We start from the raw sequence: 27,982 nt of genomic DNA on the forward strand, positions 1-27,982 counted from the left end.
CTTAAAACGTAGATGATTATGCTCCCAGGTGCACAATTCTGTGTCATATGGTTAATATACAGTTTATCTAGTGTAGCCCTTCTATAAAAATTATCTACATACAGTGGATGACACACTACATGTCCCCACAAGTTGACTTCATCATTATGTCCTAATAGATACTTTTTAGACAGGAAAAACAGAGTTTTTCCTATTAGCCAACGATTAGCCTACTTGTTGAGCTTCCAGAAGAATAAGCGGGAGAAGGGGCCTTTTAAGGGGTTAACAAAGCTTACAGTTGGCTGAGTTCCACTGAAATCCACAGCAGGCCATTATTTGTGGACAGGGCCTCAATCCAGTTTTTCTTTTTTTCTCCTGAGAAATACCAGAAAGCACAAGGTCTGTGAACACCGCACTCTGGTTGTTTTTTTTAGCTGGAAACTCCTCCCTTGTAGCATGTGAGAGGGGAAAAGGTTCAATCAACAGCATGTCTCCCCCCACTGTGTTTACCAAGCACGGGTTGAGCTCCCTGAATGGAAGTTGGCAGTACCTCCGGCTAAATCGGGTAAGACTGAATTTATTTGTTTTTGTCAAATCTTGGTAAAGTTCATCTAATTATTCAGCGGCATCTGTGTGTGGCATATTGGCTTAATCTTTCAGGCATTGATTGTGTTGTCTGTCACACTATATTGTTTGGGGGCTTTATCATTGGCCTACATTTTCTGAAAAGGCTACGTGAGTCTTATGTGCAAAATGGCCATTTATCATCATTAGAATTTGCATATTGATTGATTTTGTTCTATGGCTCAAATATTTCTGGCATCACAAACACATGCCACTGACAGAATTCAGGATTTTTTCCTGGATCAAAAAGGGGCTGTGGTGGTGGGCGTGGCAGAGCACGTGGTATTGGGCAAGGTTGGCTGCATTTAGCAGAACACTTTAGAAGCCCCCATCTTGGTGGTTTTTTGTTGTTGCAATTTTAGCATTTTTAAGCCAATTTCCTGCAATTCTCAGAAATCCTCCTCCGAGCCGAGATCTATTTTTGCAGTTTTAAAGTTAATTTCCTGCAATTCAACATATTTTGCCATGGAGCTGAGAGAAAATGTTGCAGTTTTTAAGGATAATTTCCTGCAATTATATGCATTTTGCCATGGCTAATGCTGTTATTTTAGTCAAACTAAATCAATACTCTTAAATTCAATGTTTTTTATTAATTTTCAATTCCCCTGACTGTTTAGCTTTTATTTTGGTGATTGTTAGTTCTCAAGTTATTATATTATAAAATGATATACAGTGCATTCAGAAAGTATTCAGACCCATTGACTTTTACCAATTCTGTTACGTTACAGCCTTATTCTAAAATGGACTAAATTGGGGGGTTTTCACATACACAATACCCCATAATGACAAAGCAAAAACTGTTTTTCAGAAACTGATAATACATTTACATAAGTATTCAGACCTTTTTATTCAGTACTTTTGCACTTTTGGCAGCGATTACAGTCTCGAGTCTTCTTGGGTATGACACTACAAGCTTGGCACGCCAGTATTTGGAGTTTCTCCCATTCTCTGTAGATCCTCTCAAGCTCTGTCAGGTTGGATGGGGAGCGTTGCTGCACAGCTATTTTCAGGTCTCTCCAGTGATGTTCAATCGGGTTAAAATCCGGCCTCTGGCTGGGCACTCAAGGACATTCAGAGACTTGTCCTGGAGCCAATCCTGCGCTGTCTTACTGTGCTTAGGGTTGTTGTCCTGTTGGAAGGTGAATTCAATTGATTGGACATGATTTGGAAAGTCACACACCTGTCTATATAAGGTCCCACAGTTGGCACTGCATGTCAGAGCAAAAACCAAGCCATGAGGTTGAAGCAATTGTCCGTAGATCTCCGAGACAGGATTGTGTCATGGCACAGATCTGGGGAAGGGTACCAAAATATTTCTGCAGCATTGACGGTCCCCAAGAACACAGTGGCCTCCATCATTCTTAAATGGAAGAAGTTTGGAACCACCAAGACCCTTCCTAGAGCTGGCCGACTTGCCAAACTGAGGGAGGAGAAGGGCCTTGGTCAGGGAGGTGACCAAGAACCCTATGGTCACTCTGATAGAGCTCCAGAGTTCATATGTGGAGATGGGAGAACCTTCCAGAAGGACAAACATCTCTGCAGCACTCTAATCAGGCGGAAGCCACTCCTTAGTAAAAGGCACATGACAGCTCGCTAGGAGTTTGTCAAAAGGCACCTAAAGGAGTATCAGACCATGAGAAACAAGATTATCTGGTCTGATGAAACCAACATCCAACACTGGCCTGAATGCCAAGCGCCATGTTTGGAGGAAACTTGGCACCATCCCTTCGATAAAGAATGGTGGTGGTAGCATGTTTTCCAGCGGCAGGGACTTGGAGACTAGTCATAATTGAGGGAAAGATGAACGGAGCAAGGATCTTTTTTATAATCTACACGGGTAATGAGTCCGTATTTAATGAGGGCATCTCATCCCTTTTTCAGTGTTTAAGGAATCTGAGTCTCATGACAGGCCTCTTAAGAATGACACAGATTGCAAATGAACAAAACATTTGAAATAATCAAGAAGGTTGTGCTTTTAGACTTCTCAACTCGTAGTGGGTCAATTGATGTCCATGATGGTAAAAATGTAAACATCCTTTTTGATATTTTCTTCCACTTGACCTTTCTATCCATCAGACGACACAATACTTTGTCATTTCATTTCTCAAATAAAAAATTACCGGTGTAACTGAATAAGTAAGAGGAGCACAAGTTCTTTGTGCTCTTTTGTATTCTCTCTCAGAACTATATGAGATTATACTGTATGTGGACGATGAAAGAATTTCCTTGCATCAATAGAAGCCACAGTTGAGTTTTCCTACAGCTCACACAGAACAGCCACTTGACTGATCATGTGAAAGCTGGGTCAAGTCATGTGCTAGCTCCTCTCTGATCAGCTTTTAAAACGTCCTGTCCATGGGACGTTTGAGCTAAAGTAGGCTAATGCAATTAACATGAGGTTGTAAGTAACAAGAACATTTCCCAGGATATAGTCACATCTGATATTGTCAGAAAGCTTAAATTCTTGTTAATCTAACTACTGTCCATTTTAGAGTAGCTATTACAGTGAAAGAATGTCATGCTATTGTTTGAGGAGAGTGCACAATTCTTTTAACAAAGTTATTAATAAACAAATTAGGCACATTTGTGCAGTCTTGGTACAACATTTTGAACATAAATGCAATGGTTAATTAATTTAGTCTAAAACTTTGTACATACTGATGCCATCTAGTGGCCGAATTCTAAATTGCACTTGGGCTGTAATAATACATTATGGTCTTTCTCTTGCATTTCAAAGATGATGGTACAAAAATAAAAATACATTTTTTTTGGGGGGGGGGGTATTATCTTTTACCAGATCTATTGTTATATTCACCTATATTCCTTTCACGTTTCCTTTCATATGGTACCAAGAATATGCATATCCTTGCTTCAGGCCAGAGCTACAGGCAGATTTGGGTATGTCCTTTTACTTGCTTCAGGCCAGAGCTACAGGCAGATTTGGGTATGTCCTTTTAGGTGAAAATTGGGAGAAAAAAGGGGCGGAACCTTATGCCCCTGTGATCATAAAGCCACTCATTTGGGAATTTCAGCTATGTGTTCTGTTAGACCTGTTTGCCTGTTTCTAAATGTTAAGGCAATTTTCAGTTTATTGGCTATATTAACAGTACTGTCATTACATTGTATATTATGACCGTTTCCAAGTATATAATTAGTTAAGGGCACATCAAGCCTGTAATGTCCTCTGGAAGACCTGTATAGAATCTTCTGAAGTCCTTGCAATGTAATAGTGACTCAACTGTATTTATTTTTACTATAATAATGTTGAATGCACCACTATGTACAGTAATGTATGTAATGTAGTTGTGTTCTCTATGCAAAAGCATGTTACATGCAAGTAAGAATATGACCATAATATGGTACTTTTGTTTAATATTTTAGGGCAGGTTCAGTACGAGGCTGCACAATGACAATGACTGATTGGGATTATGACTTTCTGATCAAGCTCCTGTCGGTAGGGGATTCTGGAGTAGGGAAGACCACATTCCTCTACAGGTACACAGACAACAAGTTCAACCACAAGTTCACCACCACAGTGGGAATAGACTTCAGGGAAAAAAGAGTGGTGAGTCGTGATACTTTACTCCAGCCCATGACATTCATTTCAAAGATAAAATTAATTTTCAGTCATCCTTGCTCCACAGCTTCCAATTTATGATAATGTGGTTCTGCAAATCCAAAAGGTTGAACAGTTGATTGTTTTTTACAAGGAATAGTAGGGTATCAACTCAAATATAGCTACAAGCAGGGATGACCCAGGGTCCAAGCCTTTCTCGCCTTCTCAAATATTCTGCCTTATTTTACAAGTCATAGATTTCAATTCAGGTACAACACCAACAATCCCTCACTCTAGGGATGTCTATCTGAAACCGGCAGTGGTGGGATTTGAACCTGGGCTGTCATGTATATTACAAGACGAAGGCCTATGGTCACAGAAAAAAAATGGGTTGAACACTGTGGAAGAGCATGCGTGTATGTATAAATTGCAGGTTCCAGTCTTGACTCAATCTTGTAACACTGTAATATTTGCCATTCAGCAGGTCGCTTTTATCCAAAGCAACTTGCGGTCATGCGTGCATTCATTCTTTACATTTGATTGATCGCGAGAATCAAACCCACTATCCTGGCATTGCAAGTGCCATGCTCTACCAACTGAGCTACAGAGGACCACCATGTGGGTAGCGTGCTGACAATGTAAACATCTGTCGTTCTGCCCCTGAACAACGCAGGTAACACAATGTTCCTAGGCTGTCATTGTAAATAAGAATTTGCTCTTAACTGACTTGCCTAGTTAAATAAAAGTTCAAATAAAACATACTATACTGTACTGTGCTAAACCATGGTGCACTGTGGGGCTCAGTTGGTAGAGCAAAGCGCTTGCAATGCCATGGTTGTGGGTTAGATTCCCACGGGGTACCAATACGAAAATGTATGCGCTCACTACTTTAAATTGCTCTGGAATAGTGTCTGCTAAATGACAAAAATGTACTGAATTTAACAACTATAAACTACTCATGTTTACTTTTGGATCTTATTTTTACCCATTTAAATTGGTCTTGTTTTGGTCATGGTCTCGATCCACTGGTCCTCGGTCTGGGTGTTAAAAAGTCTAGTCTGGATCTAAAGGGCTCCGGTCCTGACTTCATCTCTGGTACTCGCACCAATTTTATACTCTTGAATCCATACGTATGGTTACATGTAAACAATAATTAATATAATTAATATAATAGTTTGATTTAAAACGTAAACAAGCTTTGCAAGTAGAACTATTTCCCTAATAATGCTGTTGATATAATGCACTCTAATGCAGAAAATCGACATTCAAAATTAACATTCTACTACAGCGACCATGTTATTTTTGGGAAGCATATTTGATTCTGAGTTCGATCATGTAAAGTTTGTTTGTGAAAACTACGTCTAAGAAGCATACATTAAGTTGTTTCCTAACTCGCTGATCTGCGCATATCAGATACACCGCTGGAATGCCGATTAAGGCGTTTACATGTCCTAATAATAAGAGAATGCTCAGAAAACCAGGTGTTTTAATCGGCTGATGCTACCTTCGATTTTGACCTCATGCCGATTTAAGATAAACAGAGTAAGGTGTTCATGAAATAGTAATGTAATCTGCATACTGCCATAATCACTTTAATATCGATTTATTAGTGTGCGTGTAAACGTACTCCATGTTGGTAGTGGACAAGTGCACACTTCAGGTAACATTGTAGAGTATTGAGATGAATGGCCAGGAGGGGGCTCTGTTTCCTCCAAGATTGACTTGAATTGTCAGGCCGGGGCTCACTGAACTTTTAAGAGATCAACTTAATTTATGGAGCATATAACGATATTGGTCTAGATGCTGTACACCAAGTTTCTGAGAAATCGGTTTAGCAGGTGTCTGAGGAAAAGTTTAACATTTTGGAAATATTTACATTTTCAAAATGTCAGATGATCCGTCATGGTGATCTCATTGGTCCTAGAGGAAAATGTGTTTTATTGGGTAAAGAGAAACCTTTACCTAATTCTGTGACTAGGTCAAATGAGGAGGCGGGGCTGACCTTTTGAAGTCAAAAGTTGTTTATAGTGCCACCATTTTTTTTAAATTAAAAAGTCGTTTTTATTGAACGAGGCAAGTCAGTTTAGAACAAATTTTTGTTTACAATGACGTCCTACCCCGGCCAAAGCTGGGAAAATTCTGTGCCGCCCTATGGGACTCCCAATCATGGCTGGATGTGCTGCAGCCTGGATTTGAACCAGGTACTGTAATGATACCTCTTGCACTAAGATGCAGTGCTTTAGACCTCTGTGCTACTCGGGAGCCTGAGTTGCACCATTTGGCTGAATTGCACCTGTATTAACCAGATGTATTTGTCCACCAACGTACACCATCCCACCAAGTTCAGTCAGGAAAGCAAAGGCCAGCTTCTTCAGGCAGACATTTGCATCCTGTAGCTCTAACTCCAAAAAGTTCTGGGACACTGGGAAGTCCATGGAGAACAAGAGCACCTCCTCCCAGCTGCCCACTGCACTGAGGCTAGGTAACACGGTCACCACCGATAAATCCATGATTATTGAAAACTTCAACAAGCATTTCTCAACGGCTGGCCATGCCTTCCTCCTGGCTACTCCAACCTCGGCCAACAGCCCCCCCCGCAGCTACTCGCCCAAGCCTCTCCAGGTTCTCCTTTACCCAAATCCAGATAGCAGATGTTCTGAAAGAGCTGCAAAACCTGGACCCGTACAAATCAGCTGGGCTTGACAATTTGGACCCTCTATTTCTGAAACTATCCGCCGCCATTGCCACAACCCCTATTGCCAGCCTGTTCAACCTCTCTTTCATATCGTCTGAGATCCCCAAGGATTGGAAAGCTGCCGCAGTCATCCCCCTCTTCAAAGGGGGAGACACCCTGGACCCAAACTGTTACAGACCTATATCCATCCTGCCCTGCCTATCTAAGGTCTTCGAAAGCCAAGTCAACAAACAGGTCACTGACCATCTCGAATCCCACCGTACCTTCTCCGCTGTGCAATCTGGTTTCCGAGCCGGTCACGGGTGCACCTCAGCCACGCTCAAGGTACTAAACGATATCATAACCGCCATCGATAAAAGACAGTACTGTGCAGCCATCTTCATCGACCTTGCCAAGGCTTTCGACTCTGTCAATCACCATATTGTTATCGGCAGACTCAGTAGCCTCGGTTTTTCTGATGACTGCCTTGCCTGGTTCACCAACTACTTTGCAGACAGAGTTCAGTGTGTCAAATCGGAGGGCATGCTGTCCGGTCCTCTGGCAGTCTCTATGGGGGTGCCACAGGGTTCAATTCTCGGGCCGACTCTTTTCTCTGTATATATCAATGATGTTGCTCTTGCTGCGGGCGATTCCCTGATCCACCTCTACGCAGACGACACCATTCTGTATACTTCCGGCCCGTCCTTGGACACTGTGTTATCTAACCTCCAAACGAGCTTCAATGCCATACTACACTCCTTCCGTGGCCTCCAACTGCTCTTAAACGCTAGTAAAACCAAATGCATGCTTTTCAAACGTTCGCTGCCTGCACCCGCACACCCGACTATCATCACCACCCTGGATGGTTCCGACCTAGAATATGTGGACATCTATAAGTACCTAGGTGTCTGGCTAGACTGTAAACTCTCCTTCCAGACTCATATCAAACATCTCCAATCTAAAATCAAATCTAGAGTCGGCTTTCTATTCCGCAACAAAGCCTCCTTCACTCACGCCGCCAAACTTACCCTAGTAAAACTGACTATCCTACCGATCCTCGACTTCGGCGACGTCATCTACAAAATAGCTTCCAACACTACTCAGCAAACTGGATGCAATTTATCACAGTGCCATCCGTTTTGTTACTAAAGCACCTTATACCACCCACCACTGCGACCTGTATGCTCTAGTCTACAAGTCTATGCTAGGTAAAGCTCCGCCTTATCTCCGTTCACTGGTCACGATGGCAACACCCATCCGTAGCACGCGCTCCAGCAGGTGTATCTCACTGATCATCCCTAAAGCCAACACCTCATTTGGCCGCCTTTCGTTACAGTTCTCTGCTGCCTGTGACTGGAACGAATTGCAAAAATTGCTGAAGTTGAAGACTTATCTCCCTCACCAACTTTAAACATCTGCTATCTGAGCAGCTAACCGATCGCTGCAGCTGTACATAGTCTATTGGTAAATAGCCCACCCAATTTTACCTACCTCATTCCCATACTGTTTATATTTATTTACTTTTCTGCTCTTTTGCACACCAATATCTCTACCTGTACATGACCATCTGATCATTTATCACTCCAGTGTTAATCTGCAAAATTGTAATTATTCGCCTACCTCCTCATGCCTTTTGCACACAATGTATATACTCTTTTTTTTCCTACTATGTTATTGACTTGTTAATTGTTTACTCCATGTGTAACTCTGTGTTGTCTGTTCACACTGCTATGCTTTATCTTGGCCAGGTCGCAGTTGCAAAGGAGAACTTGTTCTCAACTAGCCTACCTGGTTAAATAAAGGTGAAATAAAAATCAATTTAAATAAATAAAAAAAGTTTGGTCTCTATAAGTCTTACCATTTTAAGCGCTATAGTGCTCCAAAATAGGATAATAATAGTCCTAACAATTGTAATTTCAAGCCACTCTGGGACTTGGACCGCTAATTATAACAGTATGTTGGATTGGTAAAACAAATTCTAGAGCCAAAGAGTATGTCTTTGGTCCTAGCTGTTGATATGACACTTATTTGACATCTTATGCCTTCAGACGTATTTGGGGACTGGCTCTGATGGAACGACAGAGAAGACTTTTAGAGTGCACCTACAGCTCTGGGACACAGCAGGGCAGGAGAGGTAGGCCACGTAAACAAGCAGACAGTACATTTTGTAAGCTAAGGATTTTCAATGATAGTCCACATCCATCGCTTTACCAGCATTTGAACATTGTTGTAATTGTATAAATTCCAGGTTCAGAAGTCTCACCACAGCCTTCTTCAGAGATGCCATGGGCTTCCTGCTCATGTTTGATCTAACCAATCAGCAGAGTTTTCTGAATGTCAGGAACTGGATGAGTATGTCTGTGAATCATTCATTTAGTACATCCTTTAAGAACCAGATCGACCACATTGATCGGGTATTTCAGTTTTGTATTTGGCATTATCAATGGTGTAAAGTACTTAAGTAAAAATCGTTTTTTGGGGGTATCTGTACTTTACTTTACTATTCATATTTTTGACAACTTTTACTTTACAACATTCCTAAAGAAAATGATTTACTTTTCTTACTCCATACATTTTCCCTGACACCCAAAAGGACTCACTAAACACATGCTTCGCTTGTAAATTATATCTGTGTTGGCGCGTGCCCCTGGCTATCTGTAATTATATACATTTTTTTTAATGGTGCCTTTTGGTTCGTCCTTATTTAAGGAATATTAAATTATTTATACTTTTACTTTTGATACTTAAGTATATTTAAAACCAAATACTTTTAGACTTTTTGCTCAAGTAGGTTTTTTACTGGGTAACTTTTGCTTGAATCATTTTCTATTGATCTTTACTGTTACTCAAGTATGACAATTGGGTACTTTTTCACCACGAGGCATTATAGTAAATTATCTTGGGAGCTTGCTGTGATTCAAATATGAATTGACATATCCATAAATAACTGAAATTTTATTATGTCTTGTTATGATTGTTCAGGTCAGCTGCAGGCAAATGCCTATTGTGACAGTCCAGACATAGTCTTAGTTGGCACCAAAGCAGACCTTAAAAACCTGAGAGATGTACAAGGAAAACAAGCCAGAGACCTGGCGGACAGATATGGGTAAGTGAGATCAATACTTGCTTGCTCAGGACAAAATTCTGCTGCCTCTATGAAATCTGATCTGACCGTACAATGCAATAAAATGGTTGGCTAGTCCTCTTACCATTGGCACGGCTAACTTCTCCAGTGCCTTAACATGAACTGAGGTTGTTTGAGTTCATACCTTCAGCACCACTGTAAAGCATTTGTACCAATCCAGATCCATTGCTGGAAACAGGCTCACTATTTTAATACCTCTAATTTACAAGGAAGGAATCCGTGATCTACTACAAGCCAAGGTCTATGGATCTTCTTAAGCATCTTTAAACTAGAAATGACCCTCTTAGAAATAAACTACAAGTTAACTGACCTTAATAATACATAAACCGAAAGTTAACTCTTCTTTATCCATTCATTATTCAGTATAGTGTTCAGTATAATAAGTTCCTCCCTTCCTGCTTAGTATCCCCTACTTTGAGACGAGTAGTGCCACAGGGGCTGAGGTGGACCAGGCAGTGACCACTCTACTGGACCTGGTGATGAGACGCATGGAGCAGAGCACAGAGGGGCCTGCGTCAGAGGCAGCCAATGGGAGTGCTGCCACTAACGACACGGCTGAAACGTCCACCAGCAGGAGGTGTGCCTGTTAGGATGTAGGGATGTCCATCCATTCAAATGTCTAACTATTGCATCTGTGTAGTATTATTACATTAGAAAGTTCAATTATCCCATACAGTATTTATAGGAAGTGTATTATCCTATTATTATTATGCATTAATGTGTGTTTGTCTGGATTGATAACTGTCACACTGTTCCCAACCTGGTCATCATTACCTGCTGAGTCTGTACATGTACTGTATGTTAATGATATGAAATGAGCAAAAGAACACAATCTAATACTGTAAAATGATTCAAAGTAAATGAAAGCACCATGTGTATGTACATCTCAAACTGATATTTGCAATTTGACTAAGCTTTGTGTGATTCTAAATAGGTAAATACTAATGGGAAGTGTTTGAAGAAAAGTTGTATATCAGAGATTTTTTTATTTTTTTTATTTGACAGATTGAAGCATTGATGGAAGGAAAATACAGGTACATACATTTATCATTGACAGTATATAATCCTAAACAGATTATGCAACAACTCATTAACAATCATGGTTATATCCTTAAATGTGAATGACAAAATGTATTATTCTGTTTCACAAACCAAGATAGCAAAGTGCATTACAGGATCCATGAGTTCTATATGACATGGAACACATTTGGTGTTTAGCTTGATTATTAGTGGAACAAAATTGTCATGCACATTGAATAAAGTATAGAACATGTTTAGAGCCCATAAATACTGTCAACCCAGACACAAATTAGTTGAATATGTTTCAATACAAAGTCTTCAGAGTAAATGCAGTCACTTTAAATAAAGTTAATGTCCGTTTTACCAATGATTGCCTTTTGACAGGAAAATGTCTGGGTGCTTTGTCTTTATCAAAGAAATACATACAAACACAATTTTTGGGTGATTTGCAATCCTATAGGAATTCTGGGGTTCTATCACTAGCATAGCAACAAAAAAAACGCCACACAACCCTGAGCTTTGGGGGGCCCCAAACTCCCGGAGGTCATTCATAATTTTTTTGTTACATTAAATTAGTACTGCTAAATTTTCTCTCAGCCTCATGGCAGAATGTGTCAAATAGCAGGAAATTGGGTCATGGATTCTTGAAAGTCGGGGCAATCCTTATCCAGCAGGAAAACATTATTTTTATAGTTAAAAGTGATTTTGTTGCATTCTTTCATCTAAAATGTGTATTTAGTGAAATTATTTTAGGAAAACCTTTTTGTGGAGTAATATTCAATATACTTTCAATATTATTTGTTTCCATTTCGGCTCTATGCCTGGAATTGCCTTTGTCCCGGAGCAAAGGATCCCAATTTCAAACTCTCCCAAAAAGTGCTTAAAAAATAATGGATATTAATTGAAAACATATGTTTTTTCAATAGCCCTGTGACTTTTAATATTTATCTGAAAACTTGTGTCTGGAGATTTGGTCAACTTTGTCAGATTTGTCTAAAATCCAGAATTAATTAGGAATGAGCAGGGTCAGCTATACCATAAAGACCCCTTGTTTTAAGATGGTCATACCAAGGATAATTTAACTATTTGATTTTGAATTTTAGGACCCCTTAAGGCACGAGTGTGCTAAGCTGTCATCAAGGCAAAGGGTGGCTATTTGAAGTATATAAGTAGCGTACTACAGTACATACTACAAATAACAGATTTTGATTTATTTAACACTTTTATGGTTATTACATGATTCCACATGTGTTATTTAATAGTTTTGATGTCTTCACTATTATTCTACAATGTAGAAAACAGTAAAAATAAAAACCCTTGAATGAGTAGGTGTTCTAAAACTCTTGACCGGTAGTGTGTGTATATATGATATATATATATATATATATATATACATATACACACACACACACACACTATTTTTACTATATATATATATATATATATATATATATATATGATGAAACATGGATAAACAGTCCAAAAAATTAAAAGGAAGATTGTTCTGAAGTGTCTCTCCTATATCTGAGAGATAGATATAAGAAAGATCAGGAAACTATTTTTATTTAACCCCTTAGTTTAGTGGCTAAAATATCTCCATATATACAGTTCTTCCATAAAAAAAATAACTGGTACCTGCTACTTTCAGACTAGTCTTGTGAGGCTTGTGGGCAGCCTAGAGCAAACCAACATGTATGTGTTTGTGAGAGAATCACCTTTCCACAGAGGGGTCATATTAGTGTGTAGCCCAAACTGTTTGGACGCTACAGACAGAAGTTGGCAGATCGGCTGTACCGATTTCAGACGAGTCCTGTGATACTTGTCGGGGTTAGAACAAAACAGGGAACACCATTGTGTTTGTGACTCATCTTTCCATAGAGGGGTCATAATAATAGCCAATCCTTTCGAACGTTACAGAGGTTTTTCTGAGAATATCAATTATCGGGATTTCTCATGGACTGACAAACACAGCTCAAACACGGCGACATCTCCGATGTGATGGATTGAGACACAGCCCTTGCAAAAAAAAAAAAACAACTGTAGGGTTAAACACTTGTTGGGCAATAATTGTACAAATGAAATGCCTTTTATGGTGTCAGATGGAGTTAAATCCAGCTAGTAGTATTTTATGGAGAAAAAACTATTTCCTTTATATGGTACGCTAGCTGCTACTTTGGTCTATCAAAATGTATATTTCTAAAATTTGTTAATATTAAGACAAATAATTGTGGGAAAAAGTTGAGATTGTCCCATCTTTCAAGAATCCCTGAGCTCTAAAATAGCAACATTTTCACACAGCCACATGGAAAAATTTGTAAAATAGCATGAAATTAACTATAAAACTTAGACCTTGTGGGGGGACTGCAAAACTGCGCTATGCCACTGGGTTCTGTTGGTACCATTCCTTTTGAAAACAAAAGTGTTGGCACACACTAACACACACATTGGACATTTTTCTCTAAGGAAATGTGGGGAGAATAAATTCCCTTCCTTCATGTGAGCAGTACAATAGTCTTCTTTGGTGATGATCAGTACATGGAAGCAGTCAAAGGAAGACATTCATGGCGACACAAATAGTATAAATCACCAACAGAACCTATTAGATGAGACTGAAAAGACAAATATACCACACAACTATTCAAGTGTTTTCTATCTCAGGAAATAATCTGTCGACACATCATCAAATAAAAAACCATCGAATTAAATATATTGTTGTACATCATTGCCATACTTAAGCCAACATGTCAAATCATGTTACATTCAGATAAATTAACATGTCTAGTTTTAATGGGCATTCGTTGGTATATTTACTTGTATGAAACATTCTAAAAGGGAAAGATCTAATTACATTTCAAATCTAATCTACATAATCAGGGTATGGACTAAGAGTAAAGTACTACCTAGCAAACTAATGGCACATTTGTATCATATATTTGTATTATAATAATGATGACAGATAGTCCTATGATGGGAAAACAAATTGGTATGTTCTAAAATACTTCTGTGGGCATACACCATCCATTTAAGACTGAAGAACTTGAAAAGAACCAATGATCTGGTTCATGAGCATAGTAAATCTGAACTCATAAGCAGGGTCACCACCTTCCCAATGAGTGCATGTGCTGTGAGTCATGTGGATATCATGTTGTACCATTTGAGCAAAGTCGTTGTACTGACATCAATGGTTAAGTACTAAAAATGTCCAATCCATACCCAATCCTCTAACATAGTGGAGCTTGACTTGATATTTATCATATAACATTTTGCTGAGAAAAGTAAAGATAATCTAGAAATATAAAAAATAAAGTTACATTAGTTCTTTCATTGTCAGAAAGGGAAAACTAATCATTTTGGTCCCAGTGGTTTGATAGGAATTTATGCTTTAAAACAACTTTCATAAAGTTTCTGATGATATTTCAATTAAAATATCAGCACAAATACAAATAATAACAAAAAACACCCGTATCCCCTCGAAACATAATCTCCTTCAAAAATGTATAAAACTAGCCTTGAACATTTGCTAGTCTCTTACATGCAATGTCATTCAATAGTGTATCATGCTATTTGTACAAGATGCTATAATTATTAATCAAAACATTAATATCTGGTTAAAAAGTCAAAGTAATGTCTGTGGTAGAATGCAAAACGTTTCCCTGTGTTGCTTCATCATAACAATAGTGATGTGTTATTGACTAAAGAAAGGAAGTAGTGTTCATTTGAGGTGGTTCAATACATAATATATATATATATATATGCATCCCAGTGTTAATTCCCTTTAACTTTTATCACTATGATGTTTTATCGTATTTTGAAAATATAAGATTTGAAGTCATTTGAAATTTAAACAGAACACAGGCACTTTAAAAATAAAAGCTGCAATATGTAACTTTTTGGGGACCCAACCAAATTCACATTGAAAAGCAAGTCTAAGAAGCTGTAGATCTGTTCAGGGTGCGTTATTTCTATGCTTCCCGTTCTTAAGTTTTGTTTTTGCCTCTATTACTTTCGTTTTTTTACACAAGCTTCAAACAGCTGATAATACAACATGTTTGGTTATGGAAAATATATTTCACAGAGGTTTGGATGGTACAATAATTATCTACACTATACTTGCTTGTTATCACATAAACAGAAATTAGACAAACTATTCAAAACATTTTGAACCAGGAAATGACAGAGCCATTTCTGCATAGTGCATCTTTAATTCTTAATCTTAATGATGATGATAACAACAATATACATGTACTTTAAAGTTTACTGTAATTAAATTCAGTCTATGGCTTGGTGTTGGAATGCAGATTATTCATCCTCAAACTGAAATATTACCAGAACTATCACCAGAATCCCAATAAAATAGTGGGACTAGGGCGATCACTGCAGTATCTTTATCTATATAGGGCAGCAATTTACATACATAAAGAGGCCTTGTAAACAAATCTGAAAACAGTGCAGTGTGCTGGCTGGGCCCATTGTCTATCTACTGGCACCTGTGGCGGTTCACTGTATGCTCAAAAGGGCTGGAAAATAGACAGTGTGTCTGTTTGCACCTCAGTGGAGGCATTTGAATCTGATTAGAAAAAAAACACTGATCTCAACGCCATCCCTGAGACTAAGCAGAAGAACAATCAAATCCCTTTGAAGTAAGGCTACAGCCAAATAACAATTACAGTATACCCGACCCCTACACTATGAAAAACACTGTTTGGAAATAGTGATGATTTTGCATTAAATGTATTCCCTTGTGTTTTCTTGTTGAAATAGGTTATGTGTGTTTTATTGATCAATTTATCTACACAATTATGATAGCAATGCAAATAAAGTGATGTGAAATATTGTATGATGATAGTGTGACATATTCAGCATAACATACATTGTTACGTCATCATCAACCAGTAATCCACATCTGGAATATTCTGCCATGTTCCTCGCAACCCAACGTGTTAGTGTGAATTACATACATTGGACAAAGCTGAGGCAAGATGCAATGGTGATATGATAGTGTGTTTCTAGGGTGAAAGCGTAATATAAAAGTATTAATTCTAAATCATGCATTGTCTGCTTTGAGTCGCAAAATATATTTCGTGAGCGCAAGGTCAGCTGCTGTATTGGAAAGTCACCAAATGAATCTCTTAAGCCCGGTCACCCAGGATGGAGTGTCTAAGAACAGTGTGAAAGGCTCAGCTTGGTCACACCTTCTCCATGCATCTTGTAGAGCAGCTTAAACTCACTGGGCAGCTGGTGGGTCTCCTGCCACTTGGTGGTGAACTTGGTTCCTTTCTTGTCGTAGTAGTGGTAGGGCAGCTCCTTGCCTGTGTTGGGATCCCAGCCGAAGGGCCAGAAGCCATACAGATGGATCTCCTCACACATGGCCGAGGCCAGAGTGTACATGAGGATACCAGTGCTCAGTCGCTTGAGAGACAGGTTCTTGGTCTTCCAATATCTGTGGGGAAAAAGTAAACAATAAAAACAATTATGTTTAAGCTATGGAAAATGAATTGTTCGACAGAACATCTACACTCTAAAAGATGCGGGGTTAAAAACAACCCAATTTGGGGGGTTTTGTAACCCAGTGCTGGGTAAATAACGGACAGAACACACTCTGGGTTATTTTGATCCAGACAGTTGGGTTGCATGAATAACCCAACATGTTGGGATTATCTAAAACATGGGTTAATGTAATCATCAGTTGGGTTTTATTCACTTTCATGCTGGGTTGATCCAGGTTATTTTCAGGAGGTGTGGCTGTTACAGGCTTTAGTTTTCCCATTCATATTTTGTTAGTCAGTATAGTATGCATTACACCTGTGCTGGTTTGTCATCTTGTGAGTTAGAAGGTGATTCACCTGTGCTGGTCTAGGTGATATTTTAGAGTGGCTGGCCCAGTGCTCCAGTTGTCTTGAGAGATGTGGAGGATTAACACCTTTTGTTGGCTCTCCCTGTTTTCTTCTTGGTCCACTTCCTACCTTTAAGTTTGGTGTGGGTTTTTATTTGGTTCACCTGTTCTTAATCAAATTTAGTGGATGCTCATGGTGGGTGTCTTTTAGGTCCCAGTTGTTGTTGCTAGTCAACTTTCAGTGGACACCCCCATGAGGGTCTTTCAGAACCCCTCCTAAAACCCCACCTGTTTCGTTGTGGTCAGTGACTATTTGATAGTTCCCCCTTCTGTTTGGGTGACATTATTTGGTTTTCTTGCTGGGGAACATAACAAAATGGGGGCTTGTCCAGGATCTTCTTTCCCTTGAGTATTATATGCCCTTTCGACCAGAGTGCATAAAAGGATTGGGAAAGAAGTTAATATTCAGACCAGAGAGGCGTGTAGCTGCAACTCACGTCCAAAGTGGTTCAAACTCTGAATATCAGCACAAAGTAGAGGGGAGAAGCTCACCTCCCGGACAATCACTGGTACAGCTGATTTGCTGTCCTAAGTAAAGTATCTAGAAAAGCTAATTTAAGTGGGACCATTCCACTACTCTTCTCAAATCACTGTAGTACGCTACTCTGATCCCCCAATGAGAACCATCTACACGGCTGGCTAGCCTATCTTCCAGAGCAAGTGGAAGCAGAGTGAGCTCTGTAGCTCTGTTCAGGACTACCCGACACGTCGCCGGATTCCGGGCGACGGCAGAGGAGAGCAACAGTAGAAGAGACGAGTGAACGACATCTTTTGGACAATCAGAGCCTTACAAGCGTGCCGCAGAAAGCCTAACACCCTTCATAAGAAGGCCTGGTTCTGACTGAGATAAATGGCAAACGAAGGCATTCACATGTAAATACATTCATGATTTCTTTCTCCAAATGGGCGGCGGTTCATGTGAAAAGGATATGATTACTGTGAGAGAAGTGACTCTCTCTCCCTTCCTCTCCATCTCCTTTGTAACAAGCCACCATATGTTGTGTCAGTACGCTCGGGACCTGTTTGTAATGTGTTTACGTGTGCATGTTTATCCTGTGTTATCATTTAGTTAGCTAGTAAATAAATAATTAAACCACTTTGTGTAGTCATGAATCATAAGTAAGGCTGGGTTTTTTGCAGATGCAGGAGGTTATGACTGTTCAGAATGACGATATGATATGAGGTTATGATAAATAGGTTGACTGTTTTATGGATGTGATCGGTAAAGACCTTTTAGAGTTTAATTTTGGAGTAACTCTTTAAACAACTGCTCTCGTGGTGCCCCAAATTCCTAATTAGTTTATTGTTACATGATAACAATTAAACATAGTTAGTTGATTAGATAAATAAGTCATCAGATTAATGAAAGTAAAGTCACGACACCAGACTAGAACAAGAATGCCATTCAATTAAGTGATTAAGAGAGATGGATCTGGAAGTGCTCCGAATCCAATCAGGCTATCCTGCAAACTCAACAGAGTTTGATCTATGTCGGGACAGCCGATTTGTATCGCCTTTAAATGAAAAGGAGGTGGATGTATATTTTACTCTGTTTGAGCGGATTGCAACATCCCTAAAAATGTTCTGAGACATTTAGTCACTGCTCCTCCAAAGTGTTCTTGTGGGTAAAGTCAGAAAGTGTATTCCACTTTATCTCTTGGGCAGAGTTCAGATTATGAAACTTTTAAAGCTGCTATCCTTCTGGCTTACGAGTTGGTCCCAGAGGCATAAAATCAAATCAAATCAAAATTTATTTGTCACATACACATGGTTAGCAGATGTTAATGCGAGTGTAGCGAAATGCTTGTGCTTCTAGTTCCGACAATGCAGTAATAACCAACAAGTAATCTAACTAACAATTCCTAAACTACTGTCTTATACACAGTGTAAGGGGATAAATAATATGTACATAAGGATATATGAATGAGTGATGGTACAGAGCAGCATAGGCAAGATACAGTAGATGGTATCGAGTACAGTATATACATATGAGATGAGTATGTAAACAAAGTGGCATAGTTAAAGTGGCTAGTGATACATGTATTACATAAGGATGCAGTCGATGATATAGAGTACAGTATATACGTATGCATATGAGATGAATAATGTAGGGTAAGTAACATTATATAAGGTAGCATTGTTTAAAGTGGCTAGTGATATATTTACATCATTTCCCATCAATTCCCATTATTAAAGTGGCTGGAGTTGAGTCAGTGTCAGTGTGTTGGCAGCAGCCACTCAATGTTAGTGGTGGCTGTTTAACAGTCTGATGGCCTTGAGATAGAAGCTGTTTTTCAGTCTCTCGGTCCCAGCTTTGATGCACCTGTACTGACCTCGCCTTCTGGATGATAGCGGGGTGAACAGGCAGTGGCTCGGGTGGTTGATGTCCTTGATGATCTTTATGGCCTTCCTGTAACATCGGGTGGTGTAGGTGTCCTGGAGGGCAGGTAGTTTGCCCCCGGTGATGCGTTGTGCAGACCTCACTACCCTCTGGAGAGCCTTACGGTTGAGGGCGGAGCAGTTGCCGTACCAGGCGGTGATACAGCCCGCCAGGATGCTCTCGATTGTGCATCTGTAGAAGTTTGTGAGTGCTTTTGGTGACAAGCCGAATTTCTTCAGCCTCCTGAGGTTGAAGAGGCGCTGCTGCGCCTTCTTCACGATGCTGTCTGTGTGAGTGGACCAATTCAGTTTGTCTGTGATGTGTATGCCGAGGAACTTAAAACTTGCTACTCTCTCCACTACTGTTCCATCGATGTGGATAGGGGGGTGTTCCCTCTGCTGTTTCCTGAAGTCCACAATCATCTCCTTAGTTTTGTTGACGTTGAGTGTGAGGTTATTTTCCTGACACCACACTCCATGGGCCCTCACCTCCTCCCTGTAGGCCGTCTCGTCGTTGTTGGTAATCAAGCCTACCACTGTTGTGTCGTCCGCAAACTTGATGATTGAGTTGGAGGCGTGCGTGGCCACGCAGTCGTGGGTGAACAGGGAGTACAGGAGAGGGCTCAGAACGCACCCTTGTGGGGCCCCAGTGTTGAGGATCAGCGGGGAGGAGATGTTGTTACCTACCCTCACCACCTGGGGGCGGCCCGTCAGGAAGTCCAGTACCCAGTTGCACAGGGCGGGGTCGAGACCCAGGGTCTCGAGCTTGATGACGAGCTTGGAGGGTACTATGGTGTTGAATGCCGAGCTGTAGTCGATGAACAGCATTCTCACATAGGTATTCCTCTTGTCCAGATGGGTTAGGGCAGTGTGCAGTGTGGTTGAGATTGCATCGTCTGTGGACCTATTTGAGCGGTAAGCAAATTGGAGTGGGTCTAGGGTGTCAGGTAGGGTGGAGGTGATATGGTCCTTGACTAGTCTCTCAAAGCACTTCATGATGACGGAAGTGAGTGCTACGGGGCGGTAGTCGTTTAGCTCAGTTACCTTAGCTTTCTTGGGAACAGGAACGATGGTGGCCCTCTTGAAGCATGTGGGAACAGCAGACTGGTATAGGGATTGATTGAATATGTCCGTAAACACACCAGCCAGCTGGTCTGCGCATGCTCTGAGGGCGCGGCTGGGGATGCCGTCTGGGCCTGCAGCCTTGCGAGGGTTAACACGTTTAAATGTTTTACTCACCTCGGCTGCAGTGAAGGAGAGACCGCATTTTTCCGTTGCAGGCAGTGTCAGTGGCACTGTATTGTCCTCAAAGCGGGCAAAAAAGTTATTTAGTCTGCCTGGGAGCAAGACATCCTGGTCCGTGACTGGGCTGGATTTCTTCCTGTAGTCCGTGATTGACTGTAGACCCTGCCACATGCCTCTTGTGTCTGAGCCGTTGAATTGGGATTCTACTTTGTCTCTGTACTGACCCTTAGCTTGTTTGATAGCCTTACGGAGGGAATAGCTGCATTGTTTGTATTCAGTCATGTTACCAGACACCTTGCCCTGATTGAAAGCAGTGGTTCGCGCTTTCAGTTTCACGCGAATGCTGCCATCAATCCAAGGTTTCTGGTTAGGGAATGTTTTAATCGTTGCTATGGGAACGACATCTTCAACGCACGTTCTAATGAACTCGCACACCGAGTCAGCGTACAGTTCTGTAAATTACGAAAGACAGAATCACAAAGCCATGTTGAGTTAGCAAGGGAACAAGCATGTCTTTTTGATCAGTGTTGTTGTTCTCAAGATGTCAGGGACCTTGAGGATTTAAAGAAACTTATACTTCTCGAGCAATTCAAGAATTGGCTTCACGAAAGGGTTGCTACCTACAATACATTTATGAGCACAAGGATCTCCCTCTTAAGAAAGCTGCAGTTCTGGCAGATGAGTTTGTGTTGACACATAAAACTACTTTCACAAATAAAACACCCAAATTGTTATCCCTACGCAAAAAGCAATCCAGAGAAGTCACCTCAAGGTTTCAGTCCTTTTCTACAGTGCCCAAAGATAAAATCAGCAGAAAACGTATTTTTTTTTGTATCCGACAGTTTGTAAATTACTCCTGTGAGAATGAGAAAGAGAGAAAAATCTGTTTCTTGTTGTGTGAGCACTCCAGCCCATTAACTTTTTAAGGCTAGGGGGCAGTATCCTGAATTCCGGATGACTGACGTGCCCAAAGTAAACTGCCTGTTACTCAGGCCCAGAAGCTAAGATATGCATATAATTGATAGCATTGGATAGAAAATGCTCTGTCTAAAACTGTTAAAATAATGTCTGTGAGTATAACATAACTGATATGGCAGGCGAAACCCAGAGGAGAATCCATCCCAAATTATTTTCGAGGTCACAGGCCATTTCAATGCAAGCCTATGGCTTCCACTAGATATCAACAGTCCTTAGAAAGGGTTTCAGGCTTGTTTTTTGAAAAACGAACGAGTAGTTGTAGTTTTTCCCTATTGGACATACTATTATTCGTCTTAAATGTTATCGTTTATTTAGATATTAGAGTACCTGAGGATCAATTGGAAACATTGTTTGACTTGTTTGGACGAACTCTACTGGTAACTTTTTGGATTAGTTTGTATGTAAGTTGAACGAGTGGATTACTGAATCAAGCACGCCAACTAAACTGACATTTTTGGGATATAAAGAAGGATTTTATCGAACAAATCAACCATTTGTTGTGTAGCAAGGACCCTTGGGATTGCAAACAGAGGAAGATCTTCAAAGGTAAGTGATTTATTTTATAGATATTTGTGATTTTGTGACGCCTGTGCTGGTTTGGAAAAGTATTTTGGTGTGTGGCGCTGTCCTCAGATAATCGCATGGTATGCTTTCGCCATAAAGCCTTTGTGAAATCTGACAACGCGGTTGGATTAACAAGAAGTTAAGCTTTTAAACGATGTAAGACACTTGTATTTGCATGAATGTTTAATATTACGATTTTTGTATTTTGAATTTCGCACTCTGAGCTCAATTGCATCCTGTTTCCATTGATCATCCTTGAGATGTTTCCACAACTTAATTGGAGTCCACCTGTGTTAAATTCAATTGATTGGACATTATTTGGAAAAGCACACACCTGTTTATATAAGGTCCCACTGTTGACAGTGCATGGCAGAGTAAATACCAACCCATGAGGTTGAAGGAATTGTCAGTAGAACTCTGAGACAGGATTGTGTCGATACACAGATCTGGGGAAGGGTACCAAGAACACAGTGGCCTCCATCATTCTAAAATGGAAGAAGTTTGGAACCACCAAGACTCTTCCTAGAGGTGGCTGCCTGGGCAAACTGAGCTATCGCATTGAAGGGCCTTGTAGTCTGGAGGTGACCAAGAACCCGAGGTCTCTCTGATAGAGATCCAGAGTTCCTCTGTGGAGATGGGAGAACCTTCCAGAAGGACAACCATCTCTGCAGCACTCCACCGATCAGGTCTTTATGGTAGAGTGGCAGTTGGAAGCCACTCCTCAGTAAGGCACATGACAGCTTGCTTGGAGTTTGTCAAAAGGCACCTAAAGGACTCTCCGACCATGAAAAAAAATTATGAAACCAAGATTGAACTCTTTGGCCTGAATGCCAAGCATCACATCTGGAAGAAACCTGACACCATCCCTACGGTGAAGCATGGTGGTGGCAGCATCATAGTGTGGGGATGTTATTCAGAGGCAGGGACTGGGAGACTAGTCAGGATTGAGGGCAATAGTGAACAGAGCAAAGTACAGAGAGAGACTTGATGAAAACCTGCTCCTGAGCGCTCAGGACCTCAGACAGGGGCAACGGTTCACCTTCCAACAGGACAACGACCCTAACCCACACAGCCAAGACAATGCAGGAGTGGCTTCAGGACAAGTCTCTGACTGTTAAAGGTGCTTCAACAAAGTACTGAGTAAAGGGTCTGAAAACTTATATAAATGTGATTTTTTTTTTCTTCTAAAAACCTGTTTTTGCTTTATCATTTTGGGGTATTGTGTGTAGGTAGATTGATGGGGGGAAAATTTAATACATTTTACAATAAGGCAGTAACTTAACAAAATGTGGAAAAAGTGAAGGGGTCTGAATACTTTCTGTTTCACTGTATATTTACCCCCCAAAAAGTGGCTGTTCTGTCTGGCATTGAATTATTGACAGCCAGTAGACACAATGTTTATATTGGAGAAGGTGACGCATTTAAGTTGATCATGTTGTGAGATGGTAGTTATTTTCTGTTGGTTGAGAGCAAACTTGTCCAACAAACAAATAGGATATATTTGTTGTCTTAAGGGGGAAGGTGTTACAGGCTTTGGTTTTTCCATTTATATTTTGAGGATGCATGCTAGCACATGGGGTGCACCGATTGGTGCCACCTTATTGTCATCTCGTTAGTGGGAGGTGTTTCACCTGTGCTGACCCAGGTGATATTTACGAGTGGCTGGCCCAGTGCTCCAGTTGTCTTGAGAGATGTAGAGAGTTAAAACAATCCTTAATCTGATCTTCCCAGTTTTCGTTTTGCTCCCATTTTTGTTTTGCTTACTGTCGTACTGTTTGTTGTGTTTTTGTTTTTTTTGCCTCTTCTTGGGCAAATTTAGTGGGCGGTCATGGTGGGTGTCTTTTAGGTCCCAGTTGTTGTTGCTAGTCAACTTTCAGTGGACACCCCCATGAGTGTCTTTCGGAACCCCTCCTAAAACCCCACCTGTTTCATTTTGGTTGTGGTCAGTGACTCTTTGTTAGTACTCCTTCTCTTTGAGTGACATTATTTGGTTTTCTTGCTGGGGAACATAAAAGTGGCTTATTAGAGGCGTAGCAACATATGATGCAAAATGCATCATACCGGCTGTATTTTTTTATATTGAAAGTTATATATCTTAACTTGATTGCTGACATACAACACATTTTGGGACTATATCAACAATGGACTAATGAAACAAATACCAAAATATGTTTTTGGGGTGGAGTTTTCCTGTAAGCCTCATAAAAGCTTGAAAAGTGTTTAACCGTAACATCCGGTATAGAACAAATGAACAGGAATGACATTTACTATCACCGGTGGCCAAAAAACCCTACCTAAAAGCCACGCCCCTATTAATCCATACCTCTGTTGGGTTATATCTCAATCCAGCATTTATTTATTTTTTACAGTTTGTAGTAACAATGGTGTCTGAAAGTGAGAACAAAACCAACCATGACTGCTCTGATGCCCAGAACTCTGGCACAAAACTCAGTCCCTTCCTTCTCCATACCTGTTGACATCCTGCATGATGTTTCCTGGCCAGGCCAGCTTGATCTTCAGCTGCCCCTTGTGCTCAACAAAGAAGTCCACCAGGGTCCGTGTGACGGTGGCCGAGGTGTGGAGGAAAAACGCAGGGATCCACAAAATGGCCCCCTCCAGCTTCTTCAGGTTGAGAAAGAAGTTGTTGCGGTCCTGGATGGTCAGCAGATTGTTGTAGTATCTCTCCAGGATGCTGGGGTTAAAGGTGGTGAGGTTGGTCTTCCGGCCCACATCCTTGTAGTAGGAGTCGGTAGGGGCGAAGTTGCAGCGGAAGATAAAGTCGGCGCTGTCGATCTCTGGCCCACAGTGACTGCCTGTCAGGATCCCACTGTTACCCACCACGGCACACACATTGTAGTGTTTGTTCTGGATTGGCGAAGCATCAGGAAGCAGTGACTTCAGGTTGTTGTTTATGGAGAAGACATACTTGTGACTGGAGAAGTCGAAGTGCATCAGCTGGCCGACGCGTACACCGTTCTTGGTGAGGGAGAAGTTGTTGGCCACATCAATGTAATGGAAGATCTCTTTCCTGAAAGGTAGTTAACAGATAAAAATATCAGCTCATAGCTGCTGTTTCTACCAAATGTAGTTTTGCAGCCAACTGCAAATGGCAAATAAACTGTAATGTTTTACTAAACACAAACAGTATTCTGTTAAACTGCTTTACAAACAATATAAAAGTTTCTACAGATTATTACAGAAATCCCACATAATCATAATACCTTTGCTGATAAAAGGCGGTCCTATTAAATGTCCATTTGGATGGTTTCCCTTGCAGCTCCTCATTCAGAGCATGGGTTAATGGGATGAAGGATGGGTCCAGGAAATTCAGGGCAAACTGGGACCTGAGAGGAAGAGAGTTTCCCTTAGTAAAGACACTGTTGATATTGTCAGCATGTACTGTAAGCATTACATTGAGTATCATAAGTATTCACCCCCTTGGATTTATTCACATTTTATTGTGTTACAAAGTGTGATTCAAATGGATTTAATTTTATTTTTTTGTGAACAATCTACACAAAATACACTGTAATATCAAAATAACAAAAAAATAAAAATGCCTTCAATTTGAAAATGTTATGAAAAATGAAACCTTGATTAGAAAAGTATTCACCCCCCCACCGAACCAATATATGTTAGAAACACCTTTGGCAGTGATTACAGCTGTGAGGCTTCTTGGGTGGGTCTCTAAGAGCTTTGCACACCTGGATTGTGCAATATTTGCCCCTTATTCTTTCTACATTCTTCAAGCTCTTTCAAGGTGTTGGGGGTCATGACTAGACAGCAATTGTCAAGTCTTGCCATAGATTTTCAAGCAGATTTCAGTCAAAACTGTAACTTGGCCACTCAGGAACAGTCACTGTCTTCTTAGTAAGCAACTCCAGTGTAGATTTGGCCTGGTCAATGTCCTGCTGAAAGGTTAATTCCTCTCCTAGTGTCTGGTGTAAAGCAGACTGAAGCAGGTTTTGCAGTAGGATTTTATATGTGCTTTGCGCAATCCCGTTTCTTTTTATGAAGGTAAGGAGGTAGATTTGCCCCAAACATAACGATTTGCATTTAGGCCAAAAATGTTATTCCTTTGCTGTGTTTTCTTGCAGTATAACTTTAGTGCTTTGTTGCATACAGAATGCATGTTTTTTAATATTTGTATTAGTTATATTTACTGTATATTGTTATTTTCAATCATTCATTCATTTAGGTCATTATTTTGGAGTTGCTACAATGTTGTTGATCCATCCTCAGTTTTCTCCCATCAGTCTGTAGCTCTGTAGCTGTTTTTCATGGTGACATCCCAGAGCAGTTGCCTTCCTGTCCTGCAGCTCAGTTCAGAATGATGACGTATATTTGATGTATCTGAGTGGTTTAATTCACAGCTTAATTATTAACTTGACCATGCTCCTTGACCATGCACCCTGGTCTTTGTAGTTGAATCTGTGCTCGAAATGCAATAACTGACTGAGGGACCTTAGAGAGGTTGCATGTATGGGGGACGGAGTAGTCATTCAAACATCATGTCAATGCCTGTTATTTCACACAGAGTGAGTCCATGTAATTTATTTGTTAAGCCACGTTTTACTCCTGATCTCATTTAGGCATGCCTAAAAAAGGGGTGAATACTTAAGAAACGACTAACATTAGCCTATATTAGAAAATGATTTTGTATTCATTTGGAAACATTTGTATAATTTTATTTTCACTTGGACAATATGGAGTCTTTTGTGTAGATCAATTACAAACCATTAAAATATTATCCATTTCAATCCCACTTCGTAAGGCTACGAAGAAGAAAAAAAAGGGGGGGGGGGTGAATACTTATGGACATTCAATGATTCCACCGTTGACTTTTCATTTAACAAAAAATGTAATTGATGCTGGATTTGCATTAGATTAGGCAACAGCCGCGTGCAGAGGAATATTCTTTATTTCGATTATTTGTCCAAGCCCATTCAGTCCGTGCTATCCGGACGTCCCTACCCCATTGAAGTTGACTTTAAACTGGTTAAGTTAAGGGTTAAGTTTTGGGTAGGGGTTAAGGGTTTAAGGTATGGACGTCCCAAGGATTCCAGATAGCACTGACAAAGATCATTTACGGCATGCATTCAGGCGTGGGGTTGTCACAATAGGCAAGATTCGTTCACTCAGCACCTTGGACAGTTCTCTTGTTTGAAATCCGGCTCCTTGTCGAGCAACGATTTGTTGTCACATATGGCATTTTTAAACATTCAATGATTCTACAGTTGAATTTTCATTTAAAAAAATGAAATGCAATTGATGCAGGGATTTGCATTAGATTAGGCTACTGTAGCGAGCAGCAGAATATTATTTATTTTGATTATTTATTAAGGCCCTGATGCAGTTAGCCATATTATGCCATAGCCTACAGAACAATGTGGACATAAACAATCATAAAGATTGTTAGGAACAAAATTGTCACGCATGCGCCTTGTCGGTGACATAAATCACATCTTATTTTACAATTTTAGGTGGTTTGAGTCATGTCAAAATAAAAATTATGAGTTTCAGGTCTTGATTTAGCCTACTCACCGAAATCCTGCGTGGAACATTATCCGTGGTGGTCCTCCTATGTTGTCATATTTTGTGGAAGATAAGATGCTGTCCTTTCTAATGGACACATAACTTATTAAGGATAAAATGAGAAGAGCGACCATCAATATGACCAAACCCAGGGCGTTTGAGATGCGGACCATCTTGGAGCGTTTTCATTCCTTGAAGAAAAGCGATTAAAATGTGCGAGCCTTCATCACCTCGATTCGAGATGCTGATTTTGGTTATACGTATTGGTATTATGATAAAAAATAAACATGTTTTCTCATGTAAAACGGACGGCAAATGTGCACTGCGGTTGAGAGAGCAGGATAGTCATTGAATGGCAGTCGGCTGCCTTGGCGATCCGTCTTCGCGCAT

The 27,982-nt window shown here is 40.4% G+C and overlaps 2 protein-coding genes across 5 annotated transcripts; one reads left to right on the plus strand and one right to left on the minus strand.

The window, feature by feature from the left end:
* The first annotated feature begins 116 nt into the window (after positions 1-116).
* Positions 117-11,368, plus strand: LOC135535112 (ras-related protein Rab-27B-like). 4 transcript variants are annotated; one of them, XM_064961860.1, is made up of 7 exons: positions 117-544; positions 3,457-3,501; positions 4,049-4,168; positions 8,882-8,967; positions 9,082-9,185; positions 9,816-9,939; positions 10,382-11,368. In XM_064961860.1, exons 1-7 carry the CDS (start codon positions 467-469, stop codon positions 10,566-10,568), a joined length of 744 nt encoding a protein of 247 aa, XP_064817932.1. In that variant the 5' UTR covers positions 117-466; the 3' UTR covers positions 10,569-11,368. The 4 variants fall into 4 exon arrangements, with proteins under 4 accessions (XP_064817932.1, XP_064818028.1, XP_064818082.1 ...); XM_064962010.1 differs by having other exon boundaries at positions 503-544; positions 3,985-4,168; XM_064961956.1 differs by lacking the exon at positions 3,457-3,501 and having other exon boundaries at positions 120-544; positions 3,985-4,168.
* Positions 11,369-14,775: 3,407 nt separating this feature from the next.
* On the minus strand, positions 14,776-27,982 carry LOC135548056 (alpha-N-acetylneuraminate alpha-2,8-sialyltransferase ST8SIA3-like). The gene is made up of 4 exons (XM_064977322.1): positions 27,602-27,982; positions 25,279-25,401; positions 24,528-25,085; positions 14,776-16,438 (listed from the first exon to the last, which is right to left on the minus strand). The coding sequence occupies exons 1-4, from the start codon at positions 27,763-27,765 to the stop codon at positions 16,156-16,158; spliced, it is 1,128 nt and encodes a 375-aa protein (XP_064833394.1). The 5' UTR covers positions 27,766-27,982; the 3' UTR covers positions 14,776-16,155.

This window comes from Oncorhynchus masou, chromosome 1 (genome assembly GCF_036934945.1).
Source record: "Oncorhynchus masou masou isolate Uvic2021 chromosome 1, UVic_Omas_1.1, whole genome shotgun sequence".
NCBI classification, from domain to species: domain Eukaryota; kingdom Metazoa; phylum Chordata; class Actinopteri; order Salmoniformes; family Salmonidae; genus Oncorhynchus; species Oncorhynchus masou.

What these genes read in the sequence shown, in the direction of transcription:
- LOC135535112 (XM_064961860.1), top strand. Translation starts at nt 467, where the DNA reads ATGTCTCCCCCCACTGTGTTTACCAAGCACGGGTTGAGCTCCCTGAAT. An exon ending in AGTACCTCCGGCTAAATCGG is followed by an intron (nt 545 to 3,456) that starts GTAAGACTGAAT and finishes TATGGTACCAAG; the next exon opens with AATATGCATATCCTTGCTTC. An exon ending in GACCTGGCGGACAGATATGG is followed by an intron (nt 9,940 to 10,381) that starts GTAAGTGAGATC and finishes CTTCCTGCTTAG; the next exon opens with TATCCCCTACTTTGAGACGA.
- LOC135548056 (XM_064977322.1), bottom strand. Translation starts at nt 27,765, where the DNA reads ATGGTCCGCATCTCAAACGCCCTGGGTTTGGTCATATTGATGGTCGCT. An exon ending in ATGTTCCACGCAGGATTTCG is followed by an intron (nt 25,402 to 27,601) that starts GTGAGTAGGCTA and finishes TCTTCCTCTCAG; the next exon opens with GTCCCAGTTTGCCCTGAATT. An exon ending in ACCGCCTTTTATCAGCAAAG is followed by an intron (nt 25,086 to 25,278) that starts GTATTATGATTA and finishes ACTACCTTTCAG; the next exon opens with GAAAGAGATCTTCCATTACA.